We start from the raw sequence: 14,557 nt of genomic DNA on the forward strand, positions 1-14,557 counted from the left end.
ATACAGCAAAGTCTGTAGTCTGTACAGGTGTATGGGGTCACAACACAAAGTTCCCCGGGAGGAGAAAATGAAGCTTTTGTGAAGGCCAAGCTGGCGCCGAGCCTAGGGAGATGAAAAGACCCTCAGCGGTTGAAAAGGACGCCGCTGTGAAGGGAGAGGCAGAGGCTTGGAGACTGCTGGCACTTCAGTCTGGCTGGAGCCCAGGGATCGGGATGGGTGGGGTTCTACTGCGGTGGGGGCACTGAATAGAGAGGCAGGCAGCGACCAGATTGCTTAGAATGAAATTCAAGTTTGGACTTTAATTTATAGGGGAAAGGGAGCTGTGAAGGATTTCAAAATAAAGGATCTATTTATTGTTTCTTTTCTTAAAATTAAATGTAATTTACACATCATGAAATGATCATCTCTTACCAGCTTTGACACATGCATATCAAGTTTTGCCAAACCTAAAACTTTATGTAAGTGGAATCATTCATTATGTACTTTTGTGTGTGTCTGACTCCTTTTGCTCAGTGTGCTCTGAGATTCACCCACACTGCATGCATCAGTAGTTCATTCCTGATTGCTAAGAAGTATTACCATACATTAAAATGGAAAACAGGGTGGTTACTGTAGCATTTTCATAGACAAGACCACTCTGCGGCTAGCTAAAGAAGAGACTGGCATGGAGGCAAAATGGGGGCAGAGGAACCCCTTAGGATACTATAATTGTAATTTAGATGGGAAATAACAAGGCTTCAACCAGGGCAGCAGCTGGGAGGATGCACCAGAGGGGAAAACAGGAGGTGTGTTAAGGCAGCAGAGGCTCCACACCTTGGTCACTCATAAAAGAAGCAGTGAAGGGATGAGGGTGCCAATCCCGTGTTCAGAATGGAGCTTGTCTGGGGAGGAGCAAGATGCTTATGTGTTGCAGCCTAGCTCCTGCAGCACCAGAGGCAGCCAACAGCTGGATATCTGAGCCTACAGCTCAGCAGGATGTCTGGGTGGGGGTGGGGGTGGGGGTAGCAGAGGGGAGTTGGCAGTTTCTAAGAGGAAAGCCCTGGGAGTAGATGAGCTTGTCTAGGAAGGAGGTGTGGATGAGAAGAGAAACGGCTTGAGACATTGCCTGGCCAAGGAAGAGGGTCATGAAGGGGAAGTGGTGCACTCACATAAGAAGCTGGAGAACCGGAAGGGAGGGGGAACTTCATGAAACCCAAGGGGAAGAAGCAGAGTAGGGACTGAGGGAGCGATCAAGAGGTGCTGGGGATAAAACATGGACAGTTCCACTTTGTTTAGCAACCAGGAGTTCGCCGGTGTCTTATCAGAGGAGTTGCCAGCGGACCCATGGGCAGAGACCAGCTCTCAGTGGTTCTCTGTGAAAGGAGGGGAGGGAGGAGAGAAAAGCAGAGACAACTCTTTAGAAGAGCTTGCCTCTGAAAGGAATAAAGGAGATCGTGGGGGAGCTACATAGGGGTGCATCTGAGAAAAACCTGAGCCTGTTCGTAAGCTGGGGAGCGAGCTGGAATGAGCTGGGTGAGAGCAGGGGAGAAAACACTGGAGGGCAGAAGACGTGAATCCAGCAAGGCCCTGCTTTCTGAATCTCAACAGCTTCGGAGCTAAAAAAATAAAATAAAATCTATACTAATGATAGCCTAGGTGGCATCACGCCCTCATGTCGTCACAAGATGGCTGCGCGCACAGTGGAGGTGGGGCCCAGTGGCCGCTCCATGTGGTGAGGCCTGGGGTTCCACAGCTCTTTGCAGCGTGGAGGAGGCGGGTCCCAGCGGAGGAAGCGGGTCGTGGCAGGGGAAGGCAGTTGTGGGCAATCAGGCCGCAGGGGCAGTTGTGGGCGATCAGGCCGGCAGGGGAGGGCAGTTGGGGGCGATTGGGCCAGGAGGGGAGCGGTTAGGCATCAATCAAGCCAGCAGGGGAGCAGTTAAGGGGCTATCAGGCTGGCAGGCAGAAGTGGTTAGAGGCAATCAGGCAGGCAGGCAGGTGAGCGGTTAGGAACCAGGGGTCCTGGATTGTGAGATGGGCCCGCAGGGATGGGCCTAAACCAGCAGTCGGACACCCCCCGAGGGGTCCCAGTTGGAGAGGGTACAGGCCAGGCCGAGGGACACCCCACCCCCGTGCATGAAATTCAATAACAATAATAATAAGAATAGTAATAATAATAAGAAAGAAATAAGAATATATGTGAAGCCACTGAGTGCCGTTCTGGGCCCATAGGAGACTTCCTGTAAATGCTCGGGTCTCTTCGTTTTGGTGCTCCTACACCTCCCGGGGCTGAGCACTCACAGCAGACCTGTGTATACTCACCCAGACACCCAGGTCTGAACCCCCCAGCTGCTCTGAACCCTTCGTCTCCCTCCCAGGGAAAGGTACATACATGTTAAATACCAGGGCGATGACGTAGTCTGGCGAGACGGTCACCTTCCAGTCACACTCCTTGCCCGGCGGGTAGGGCTCTGGGTAATTTGGAGACAGGATGACTCCCGAGGGTCCCGTCAAGTCTCCCCCACAGGGAGCTGAGGAGAGAAGACAAGGGTAAGACGCCCCCTTCACCAGGTCCGATTCAATGGGTGTTTGTAGGCACAGAAGAGGAAGGACTGAGTCTAATACACCTGAGTTGACACCTGGCTCTGGAGGCCAAGGGGAGGGTGGAGTGTAATGGGTCCGAGGTTTCCCCTGGAAGGGATGGAATGTTTTGGAACTAGAGGCGGTGGTTGCGCAACACTGCGAATGCACTAAATGCCACGGAGCCATTCATTTCTCAATGGCTAATTTCACTTGAAGGAATGACTCAAAAACAAAATCCGTGACTCTGCCCGCTCCTGGCTGTATGACGTCAGAGAACTGACCTAACCTCTCTGGACCTCAGTGTCTTTCTATTGCAAAGAGAGACAATACTGCCTTCATGGGGTGGCTGCAAAGATTTTGATGTCGGAAAGTATCTGGCTTACCATAAGCAGCCAGTACCTGGAGCCATCATGCGTCTTACAGACCCAACACCTGCTCTCTGCTTGCTGCCTCACATCCACTTTCTAGGCGAGGTGGGCACTGTGCATATTTACCGAGAGTCCTGGTGCAGTTGGTCAGGAGTGGCAAACATTACCATATTCACCTGCCAAGCCCACCAGCCTCCTACACTGCCAGCGCTCTTGGCACCTGCTTGGGGCTGCAGATCCGTCCAATTTTCCAAAAGACCTTCTCCAAGAGAACATGTACGCCTCAGTTGTATGGAGATACTACAAATCCCCATCAGTCCACGGTGGTTTCCCTCCTGAGATGACGGGCCTTCCCAGCTGGCAGGAGAGGGAAGGTGGCCAGCGATACAGCAGGCTGCTCACCCAGAGTCCCCCTGGCCCTTCCCAGATCCTGAGCCAGGTTCTGCACTAGTTGGCTGGGCTATTGCCCTGCAGCATGAGGGTTTGGTCAAGTGGAGGCTGGGAAGTGTATGGGGTCATTAACAGGAAAAGATGGCCAAGACTATAACTGTGGCTTACGATGCACCATCAGAGATTGGCAGCGAAACAGGCAAATAGTGAGCCCATAGGAGCATGGAGAGCCATGCAAAGAGGAAGCCAGAAAATCCAAGACTGGACATGGGTTGGGAGCCAAGGCTGTATCCAAGGCTGAACTGAACAGCAGCCGCTGGCCTGTCGCAGAGATGAGCAATATTTATTGCCTCGTGGTGCAGCTTTTACTCAGAGCAATGCTTAAAGGGCTGGAGCAACCCTCCACAGGGTCTCTTTAAAAATGGTAGGTCTTCAAGCCGGGCCATAAAAGTCCTAACATGGTTGAACAGCAAACCTGAGTGGTCATGAGTAGTGTGTTTTTTTCCATGGGAAATATATCTCAAACACCAACTTGAGTACCAGAAACACTCAAGTGGGCACCTATTAAATGTCAGGCATGAGCTATAGCATTGTAGCTGCCTTATCTCATTTATGTCCCATAGAAACTCAGTGAGCTATGGACTATCCTTCCTGAGTTAGAAAGGAGGAACCGAGGCTCAGAGCTTAAGTTGCTCGCCCAGAGTCACTCTGAGACTCAAACCCGCGCGTGTCTGGCTCCAGAGTCCATCAACCGGCTCTACCACCTTGGAACTGCTGATGGCAGTGGGAGGAGAGAGGGGCGTCCCTCCCCACGGGTGGGCAGGCACAGGCCCCAGGCACAAGAGCTTCTGTGAGTGAGGATGCTTCCTCGAGTCAGGTCTGCCTTGTATCTCCCACACTTCCTCTCCACTGAGCCTTCTCTAGAGAAGAGGGTTAGATGAATGGGACAGACCAGAGTAAAACTGCATTGAACAAGGCAAGACCACACTGTCCTGTTCACAGAGAGTGGCCCTGCCATGTCCTGGCTCTGTGATTTGGGACAAGATATCCAAATGTGTCCAAGTTTCAGGTTCCTCAACTGTAAAATGAGGGAATGGCACTCATTACGGAGAGCTGCCGGGAAAGCGAAATGAGGTTGTAGAAATAAATGTCCAGTATGGGGCTGGCACACAGTAGGGCTCAGTGGCTACTGGTTCCCCTCTAGCACCCATTGCTGACACAGAAACACATTCAGTACCTTGCCTGAGTAAAAGAGCTGAGCGGAAGTGAACACTGGGATGTTTGTCTCTCTCTCTCCTTTCCTGTTCCTCTCTCCTTCCAAACTCCCTCCTCCCCCCAGTCTCCAGTTGCTATGCTAGGGAGCAGGGTTATTCCAGCCCAACCCCTACAAGCTGCATGACCTTGGACATGTCTCAGAGCCTCCAATTTGTCCTCCGTCCAATGGGGAGATTTTAAGACTAAGGGCAGATCCGGAGAACCAACACCCAGGTGACCAACAGTGACCTTGGGAGGAGGAGGAGCAGGGTTCCTTCCTTCACACCCAAGCCTGGGGGTGTCCTTCTAGAGCTTTGGGTAATGGGAGGGTCATTTCAGAACCTGCTGACCTACCACCCAACGTGACCACTGTCCCCTTCCAACCTATACATCCTGGGCCAGGAGAAAAGGGGAAGACACACCTGGCTTAGGAACCTTTGGGACCATTTTATAGAGTGAAGAATGTGGTGTCTGTGTGTGTATGTGCGCGTGTGCACACACACGCACATGTGCATGAAAAGCAAACTTTGGGTTTTCTGCAACTTTGGGCTGTTCTGAGTCTCCTGGCCAGACTCAAGGTGCAGCTGCCACGTATGTGGACAGGGGGTCTGGAGCCCCCACGTGCTGGGGCCAGAGGGCAGGGCTCGCGCTGTGCTGCTCTGTACCGATGCATGTTGGCGGGCTGGGCTGCCAGAAGAATCTGTTCTCGATCTTCACGCAGCTGATCTCTGCGCTGCCCTGCAGGGCGTAGCCAGGGTCACACTGGAACACCGTGGAGTCACCAGCTTCCCAACTGTCACCACTCCGGCTCCCGTTCTGTGGGACTCCAGGGTCATTGCAGGACGTGGCTGTGGACACTGGGACAAGAAAACAGAAGAGGAGGTGGGGTTGCCTAGGTGTCAGCCACACGAGGCTCCCAGTGCACCCCCCTCACTGACATTACCACGTCCATCAGCTGGGCCCCTGCGTGATCTCCGACACCTCCCAATAGAGCCACCATCTCCGTTCTCACCCCCATTACTTCCGCTCCCTCTGCCACTGCCACTGCCACCAATTCTCCCAACATCTTCACCATCCCTGTCATCCTGTCCTAAGAAACTGAGTTAAGCATGATGGCGCTGCTATGATTGTAGAACTGAGTTCAGCTTGATTTACCGATATGAGACTGTTACAGAGCTAAGCTTTGCAATCTTGTCTAATGTAGGTAACATGATCTGTATAAGGGAGTGACAAGATAATTAAGTATAAACTCCAAATTCAATCAGCAGGGCCTGCAAAGGAGTCCTGGGGTCGGCCGTCCGAGCGCTGAGCAGTGGCTGCGAAGATGCAGGGAATTACTCAGGCGGGTGAAACCCATATTCTCTCTTGTGTGGCAAACAACCAAAGACTCATCAGACTGGAACTAAAGATAAATCCAATGTTTGTAACAAAGCAGAGGTCAAAACAAGCATTAGTAACTGAGATGTATTAAAAATTCAAAAAACTCAGAAATTTGGGAGCTGCGTGTAGTCTTAATACCTAAGCTAGTGAAATGCAAAGCAGACGTTTTAAGTGAATACCCAATGAATGATGTAAGGGAGGAATAAGTGAATAAACGAATGAGTGAGTGAATGAATGAAGCAGGAGAAAGTGCACCAAAGGAAATGGTGTACACGAAAGTCTGGGGAAAGGATTCTGAGGCAGCTGCAACAAGCCAGCTGCTGCCACAGTTCCCACTATGTCACCGTTCACAGACGGGTCGGCAGGACCCGGGGACAAGAGGTTTTGAAGGCCACAGGATCGATAACATTCATTTATTTGGAGGGTCAGTTTTTCTTTAAAATTTTGGGGAAAATAACTTTTATACTAAAACAAGTGAATTTATTATGGAGTAGGATGTAAAATTCATATTCGTTTTTAAGCAAAACCATGAAGCTGCAAAGAGATTTTTGCTTCCTACACCCTCCGGATCTTCTGAAAATAGGCATCTACTCCCTTCTATTAGGTGACTTCAGTGGAAAAGTCCAAGAAGCGCCATCCCAGGGCAACAGTACACACTCATATCACTAAGTGTAAGACCTAGGCTTGTGTGGAGAGTCTGGAGTTATAGTATCTAACACCTGACCCCCAGCGACGCCTAAGACAGTATACAGCAAACTAGGCCTGCAGCCGGATCTGGCTCTGTGCCTGTTCTTGTCAATGAAGTTTAATTGGAACACAGGCATGCTCATTTGCTGACATATTGTCTATGTGCTAGAATGGCAGAGCGGCATTGTTATGTCATATGGCCCACAGAGCCTGACATATTTACTATCTGGTTCATTACAGAAAAAGTTTGACTCCTGGTATATGTTACCCTATCTGAAGCCCTCCCCTGTTCAGATCACATTTTAAAACCTATTCTTCGTTTGTGTTCAGTTTTAATTATTAACAGCATTGGTGATCTTCTATCACTGTGCTCCAGACATAACTGTAAAAATCTTCTTCCAACACAGCAGGCACAATCCCCTTCCCTACTTGCCCCAGGGCCTTTGCACAGGCTGGTCCTTCTGCCAGGAATGATCTTGCCATACATCCTATGCCAGCTCCATCCTGTCATCCAGTTTTCAGCACCAATATCACCTCCTCAGACAGGTCTCTTTGATCCTCTTCTTCTGGGCTCATTCTTCACCCCCGCTTCCATCACTTTTATCACATTATCCCATTTTGTTCTTTTCATAGCACAATCTGTAAGAACCTGGCTAATTTATTTGTTTGCCTCTTAACTGTACACACGTGTGCATCTATCTCTATGGGAACAGAGACCTTGGCTGTTTTGCTTCCAACTGTATCCCCAGGGCCTAGAACAGTACCCAGCACACAGCAGCGCTCAGTAAAAACAGACTTGGCTTTCATCTCTGGCTTTCCAGGGCACTGTGCACATGTAAATGATTCCTTGGGGAAAAACAGCTCACTGTTCTGAGCATACTCAGAAAGATTATTTATATGGGAGGCAACAGCGTGCCATGATTAAGAGCCTGGATTTGGGAATCAGACACAGGGGCATTGATCCAGGCTGGATGACCTTGCATGAGAAACTTCTCGGGGCCTCAGAGCCCACATCTGCAACCTGAAGGTGTCTGTGAACACGGGAGGGAGAATGCCGTGGAGCCTGAAGTGGCACCTGCTCAATAGATGGCAGTGATCATGCTCCCTCTCCTCCGTGCCCCTCACCTGTTGTTGTTCTCGCGTTCCCTCTTTCATGCTCCTGAATTTGAGCTGCTTGGCACAGCCTCTGGGAAAGGCTGGGCCCACGTGGTGCAGACAGGATGTTGGGTGTTACACAGTCATGTTTACTTACTAAAGCCGAGCGGGCACTAATCGCCCCTGGCATTTCTGTAAATCCCCTGTCAAACACACACTATAAAGCTAACACGGGCTGAGCCACTCTCTCTTCCCGAGAGTAGTCCTGATATTTGCTAACCAATGACAGTAACAGGGGAGGTAACCTTTCCCGAACCTCGGTTACACCCAGACCACTGGCCTTCCTGGAGGCCAGGCTGGCGAGCTTTGCCCACTCCCCTCTCTGCGGACCTAAGCAACACCCAGGGTGGCTCGCCCAACTAAGGAAATCCTCGTGTGGGAGAAAACCCTCCATGTACTCGTCCACGTCCAACTGTGCAGGCGGCAGTGAGTGAGCACCTGCTGCATGCACACCCCGTGGAGGAGTCGGATGGCGTGGGGTGACCCCGAGCCCCGCAGAGCTCTCTGTGGGGTGGCAAGCAGGTGGCCAGCTCCACTGTAAAGCAGAGTGTCTGGAACTGACAGTGTGCTGAAGAAACAGAAGTAAAGTGCTGAAGGTGCCATCGTCTACAGCGATGTATTCTGAATGGGGAGGTTAGGAAGAAGTGGCCTCTGAGATGAACCTTAAAGGAGGAAAGTGTATCGAGGAGCTGGGCAATGCACGAGAAGGCACTGGAGCTGCTGGGTGAAGGCACGGCTCACGAGACGCCCAGGGACTCTGTCCCACGTGGCGCCGCTGAGGACGCAGTGGAGGTCAGATAATGCAGATCCGTGGGGGAATTCATTGGTACAATTATGGGCTTTTTTTTTTTTAAGCCATACTCATTGGTGTGGGCAGAGCCAGAGAAAATACATGTCTCGTTTAATTATTCATAATACTCCTTTTCCCAGAGAGTGTACTGAGCCATCTCTTTAGCATTCTACCCTCTTCACTGCTGGGAGTCCCTTCGATTGCTTCTTCCAGCAATTTCCAAAGTTTGTATCATGAAATGCTAATCACTTGAGATGGCTTAGAAAAAAGTCATCCCCGGCCAAATATGTCTGGCAATTGTGGCCTACAGGCACCTCCTGAACCTATGTGCATTAGCACACCGACAGTCCAGAGAGGTCCCAAAATACAGATAACCTCTTTAGTTCCGCCTCAACCTGAGGACCTTCCCAGCATCACTTGACCCTGCATTTTTAAAAAAATATTTTTAAAAACTATATTTTTAATTGATTTCAAAGATGGGTAGAAACATCATTGATGAAAGAAAGTCACTGATCAGCTGCCTCCTGTATGGCACCTACTGGGGATCAAGCCCCCAACCCGGGCATGTGCCCTGACCTGGAATCAAACCATGACCTTCTGGTTCATAGGTCGACACTCAACCACTGAGTCACACTGGCCAGGTGTGCAAACTTCTTTTCCTGCAATACCAATAAGTAATCCCTGGAACTCCAGGGAACAGATGCTGGGAAATGCTTATCTAAAGTGACTCCCTTGTTGTACCAGGCTGGAACCCTAATCTCAGACTAGTTCAGTGCTACTCAGTGGCCCCCAGGGACTCTCTCCATGGATGAATGAATGCCATGATCAAGGAAGAAGATTCCCAATGAACCTTGCAAGGAGCTATTTCTCACTGGGCTGGAAGCCTGCATTAGTGCTAAATGGGCAAATTAGTAAGTACAAAGGAACTCAATGCTGGAGACTCTCATCTGCCCACACCCTCATCTCTATGGAGGAGATGGATCAGAAGAGAGCTAGGCGCAGGGTCTATAGCTCCATTATAGCCCTACTGGTGCCAGGGATATACCCAACCACCCTTAGCTGATACCCAGTCTGGTGAGAGTGTGGAGGCAAAGCCACGGCACAGGTGCCATGCAGACTTGCTCCGGAATCACCATGGAAACCCCTCACACAGACAGACAGAGGAGTAAGGAGATGGTAATGAAGACAGCTGCTGTATAATAAACGCAAGCACCGACCGAGGCAGAGTCACTTGTGCAGGGAGATGAGTGACGGGAGAGGCACTTCAGAGGAGATGAGATGATGCATCACAGGCAGAGGCAGGGCCAATCATAGACATTATCTAATATTGGGACTTGACGTCTGAGCACTGCCCATCTTCCGCAGCTCTTTGTCATGCTCCTCCATCATTGGCTCCGGCGGTACATAATTAATTGAATTTAGATTGCTCACATTTAGCTGCCAGACCTTTACTAGACTAAGAACCGGAATATGCGCCACGTCAGATCGGCTCTTCCATAACCGCACCCCAAACCACTCTCCACCTCCCTCCCCAGCTCCCGTGTTTCGGCCCCAGGGACGAGCCTCGCGTCTTAACCGGTTACCCTGCCTCTGCGCTGTGCATGTGCTCTTTACAGCCAGGGTACCTTTTCTCTCCTTTTCATCAAATGGGGGCCACAGAGGCTCCAAAATCCAGGTCAGTGGCCAGACCAGCTCTATGTCATGGCCGACTATTCGCTGTTGGAAACACTGTCTTTTCTCCTGTAACTGCTACTCATCTTCAGGTCTGAGCTTGAGCATTATCTTTCCTGGATGCCCCAAGGTGAGCATCGTAGTTTACATATCTCCTCCATGTGCTTATCAATTTGTACGTAAGTGTCTACTAACCTGCCTGTGTCCCCCACTCCCCGCACTGAGTAAGTGCAGCGTGGATATCTGAACAAGCGCTAGTCTTGTACCAGGCACACAGCAGATGCTCAATAAGTATCTTTACATGAGTGGAGAGCTGGAGGGCCGGAGGGGCTCGAGGCAGCAGGACAGACGGAGAGGGGCCGGGGAAGGCTGGCACAGACCTGAGAACTGCACGGCAAAGCCCTGCTTGCTGGTGAAGAAGTCGGTGCTGAACTGCAGCACCACCGAGTTGAAGGTGCTGTGCAGGTCCTTGGGCAGCGCCGAGCCGCTGAGCTCCTTCAGCAGGACCCCGCTCTCCACGGGCCCGTCCCAGATGCGCAGCACATCGTGGACCTCCTCCGTGTCGAACACCAGGAAGTGGAGCCTGAACGGGGAGAAGAGGCAGCGGTCAGGTGGGGCCCAGCCACTTCTGTCCGGGACATCCGGTTAGGGAAGGTCAGAAACCTATAAGGCTCGTAGGAAGGGAGAGAAGGCCGTGTCTGGCAGCATCCTCAGAATTCCCACCCAGCTTGCTCCTCCCACTGCAGTCATTAGTGATGGGGACAAGGGTGAGGGGTGTAGATTTTAAGCACTTTTTTTGTTAATTCTCACCAGAGGATATTTTTTCCACTGATTTTCAGAAAGAGTGGAAGGGAGGGAGGGAAGGAGAGAGAAAGGTTCATGTGAGAGACACATCGACTGGTTGCCTCCCGTACATGGGCCAACAGGGGCTGGGAATGAACCTGCAACCGAGGAATGTGCCCTTGACCGAGAATCAAACCCATGGCTCTTCGGTGCGTGGCCTGATGCTGTAACCACTGAACAACACTGGCTAGGGTCAGCATCTTGTTTGTTATCATGAGCCTCATGTTGCCATTGTCAACCCCCAGCCTTCTCGGTTCTACACAACAGCTCCCAGAGCCACTCCTGAGTCCACACCCATATCATTCTAAGTTGTGCGGGGGATGCTGAGAAGGTAAGATAAAGGATCTAGGTAAAAACAGACAATCAAATGCCAGCAAGTTATTTTGTGTATATTGACAAACTGAATCTAAAGTTTAAATGGAGAGGCGAAAGACCTGGAACTGCCACACGATACTGAAGAAGTTGGAGGACTGACGCAGCCTGATGTGAAGACTTAATATGAAGCTACAGCAATCAAGACAGTGTGGTATTGGTGAAACAACAAACAGATCAATGGAACAGAACAGAGAGCCCAGAAATAGACCCACACAAATATAGTCAATTGATCTTTGACAAAGGAGCAAAGGCAATACAGTGGAGCAAAGGTAATTTCTTCAACAAATGCTTCTGGAACAACTGGACAGCCACATGCAAAAAACTGAATCTAGACACAGATCTTATACCCTTTACAAAAATAAATTAAAATGGATCACAGATCTGAATGTGAGCATAAAACGAAAACTCGTGGAAGATAACAGAGGGGAAAGCCTAGATGACCTCGGGTATGGTGTGACTTATTAGATACAACACCAAAGACATAACCGATGAAAAATGAACTGATAAGCTGGAAGGCATTAAAATTAAAAATTTATGCTCTGCAAAAGACAATGTCAAGGGAATAGGAAGACAAGCCACAGACTGCGAGAAAATCTGCAAAAGACACATCTGATAAAGGACTGTTATCTAAAATATACAAAGAAATCTTAAAATCCAACAATAAGAAAAACAAACATCCTGATTAAAAATGGATTAAAAGTCTTACCAGACACATCGCCAAAGAAGACATACAAATAGCAAACATATAAAAAGTTGCTCCACATCTATGTCATCAGGGAACTACAAGTTAAAACAGCACCGAGATACCACTACACACCTATGTGAACGGCTAAAATCTGAAACACGGACACCCAGAGCTGGCGAGGATGAGAAACAGCAGGGGCTCTCGCTCATTGCTGGTGGGAATGCGAAATGGCTCAGCCACTTGGGAAGACAGCTGGACAGTTTGTTACCAACCCAAACAGACAATTCAGCAATCACATTATGTACTGAAAGCCAATCACAAATGTATTGAAAGGTATGTCCGCACAGAAACCTGCACTTGGATGCTTATAATGTTGTATTCATAACTGCCAACCAAGATGTCCTACAGTAAGTGAATGAAAGAATAAGCCGTGGTACATCCAAAAAATGGAATACTATTTAGCACTAAAAAGAAATGAGCTATCAAGCCATGAAAAGGAAACTTAAATGCATATTGCCAAGTGAAAGAAGGTGTTCTGAAAAGGCTACACACTGTATGATTCCAACTATGATGCTCTGAAAAAGGCAAAACTATGGAGACAGTGAGAATATCAGTGGTTGCCAGGGACTGGATGGGCAGGAGGGATGGATAGGTGGAACACGCAGGATTTTTAGGGAGGTGAAAATACTCTTACGATACTATAATGGTGAATACGTTATTATGCATTTGTCCTAATCTACAGAATGTACAACACCAAAAATAAATCCTAATGTAAACTATGGGCCTTGGGTGATAATGATGTGTCAATTTGGTTTATCAACTGTAATAAATGCCCCACTCTTGAGGGGGATGTTAGTGGGGAGGCTTACCTGTGTGAGGGCAGTGGGTTTCTGGGAAATCTCTGTGCCTTCCTCTCAATTTTGCTACGAACCTAAATCTGCTCTAAAAAATGAAGACTCAAAAAAAGGAGGTGCTAAAGAGCAGGGGTTGCTGTGGGTGCCTGAGACGCTGGCCCAGCTGTGGTGGGTGCAAGGGTGAGCCTACACCTTGGTTTCCCAAGGGCAGAACGTGGGATATTAGCTAATACCAGCGAATCCCTGACAACCCAAGGAGGCTAGGCAGGGCTCTCCACGTGCGGTGTGCCCGCTGGCCACAGAGATCAGTAGGAACCCGAAATCTTCCAGAACAAAATGGTTCCGCCTGCCAAAGCTGCCTTGGTTAAGAGCCCATGCAAATCTCTCTCTTCTAATCAATTTTACTTTGGAATCGTTGTAGACTTACATAAAAGTTGTGAAGATAATACAGAGAATTCCTATAAACCCCTCACCTTTTCTTCCATTGTTAGCATCTCACATTGCCCTGGTACATTTGTCACAACCGAGAAACCAACTGTGGATCAAGACTGAACTCGACTCCAGACTTTATTTGGATTTCCTGTTTGTCCACTGACATCCTTGTTCTATTCCAGGCTCCAATCCATTCATCACCATCTCCTTTTAAAAATATCTTTTAAATTATAAAAATTTTAAGATGTGCTCAAGGCAGAAAAAGGCAAACAATATACAGATGTATTCAATTTTTAAAAAGTCTCTTTTGCACAAACCAACCTCCTTTTCCAGAGCTCTTCGCTTCCTCTTATTTTTGGTGCATGTTCTTCCAGACCTTTTTTTAATGTGCACAAACACATTTCCCCCGCAAATGGAAGCATATTTTACATGATGATTGTGCAACTTTCTTTCTTCACTGAATACAATATCATGGGCATATACATTAATTTTTTTTTCTGCAGAAAAGAACATTATTGTATTTCACTATGGCTTTAGCATTGTATTTTATACTAGAGGCCCAGTGCACGAAATTCGTGCATCCCCCCAAATGGAAGCATATTTTACATGGTGATTGTGCAACTTTCTTTCTTCGCTTCACTGAATACAATATTATGGGCATATACATTAATTTTCTTTTCTGCAGAAAAGAACATTATTATATTTCACTATGGCTTTAGCGTTGTATTTTATACTGGAGGCCCAATGCACGAAATCCGTGCAATGGGCTTGGCCCTCGCAGCTGCAGCAGCTTGCCTCGGCCCTCGCAGCCCCAGCTTTGTCTGGAAGTTCACCCGGTCATTCAGCTGTTTGGTCTAATTAGCATATTACGCTTTTATTATTATAGATAAGTCTGCAAGGAACACTCTGTCTTCATGTAGCTTTGCACATTTCTGTTAATATTTCAGTTGACTTGTAGAAATATTCTTTTTGGGGGAGAATGGGCATATATTTTTTAAATGCTGGAAAATATAGCTAAATCATTCTCTTGTGATTGTATCAATTTACATCCCCACTGAACAGTATATTTGTTACTAATATTTTCTCCTGGCATCTGGTATCTTTTTTCCTTTTA

At 48.6% G+C, this 14,557-nt stretch overlaps 1 protein-coding gene across 1 annotated transcript in view; it reads right to left on the reverse strand.

Moving 5' to 3' along the window:
- LOC102258474 (CUB and sushi domain-containing protein 2-like) overlaps nucleotides 1-14,557 on the reverse strand; it is a 223,335-nt gene that overhangs the window by 115,653 nt on the left and 93,125 nt on the right. Inside the window, exons 14-16 of the mRNA XM_014549497.1 lie at nucleotides 10,635-10,837; nucleotides 5,237-5,428; nucleotides 2,369-2,507 (exon numbers count right to left, since the gene is read on the reverse strand). Of these exons, the coding sequence (XP_014404983.1) occupies nucleotides 2,369-2,507; nucleotides 5,237-5,428; nucleotides 10,635-10,837 (534 nt within the window). The remainder of the gene's footprint in view (nucleotides 1-2,368; nucleotides 2,508-5,236; nucleotides 5,429-10,634; nucleotides 10,838-14,557) is intronic.

The sequence above is a fragment of the Myotis brandtii genome, unplaced genomic scaffold, assembly GCF_000412655.1.
Source record: "Myotis brandtii unplaced genomic scaffold, ASM41265v1 scaffold555, whole genome shotgun sequence".
Classification (NCBI taxonomy): domain Eukaryota; kingdom Metazoa; phylum Chordata; class Mammalia; order Chiroptera; family Vespertilionidae; genus Myotis; species Myotis brandtii.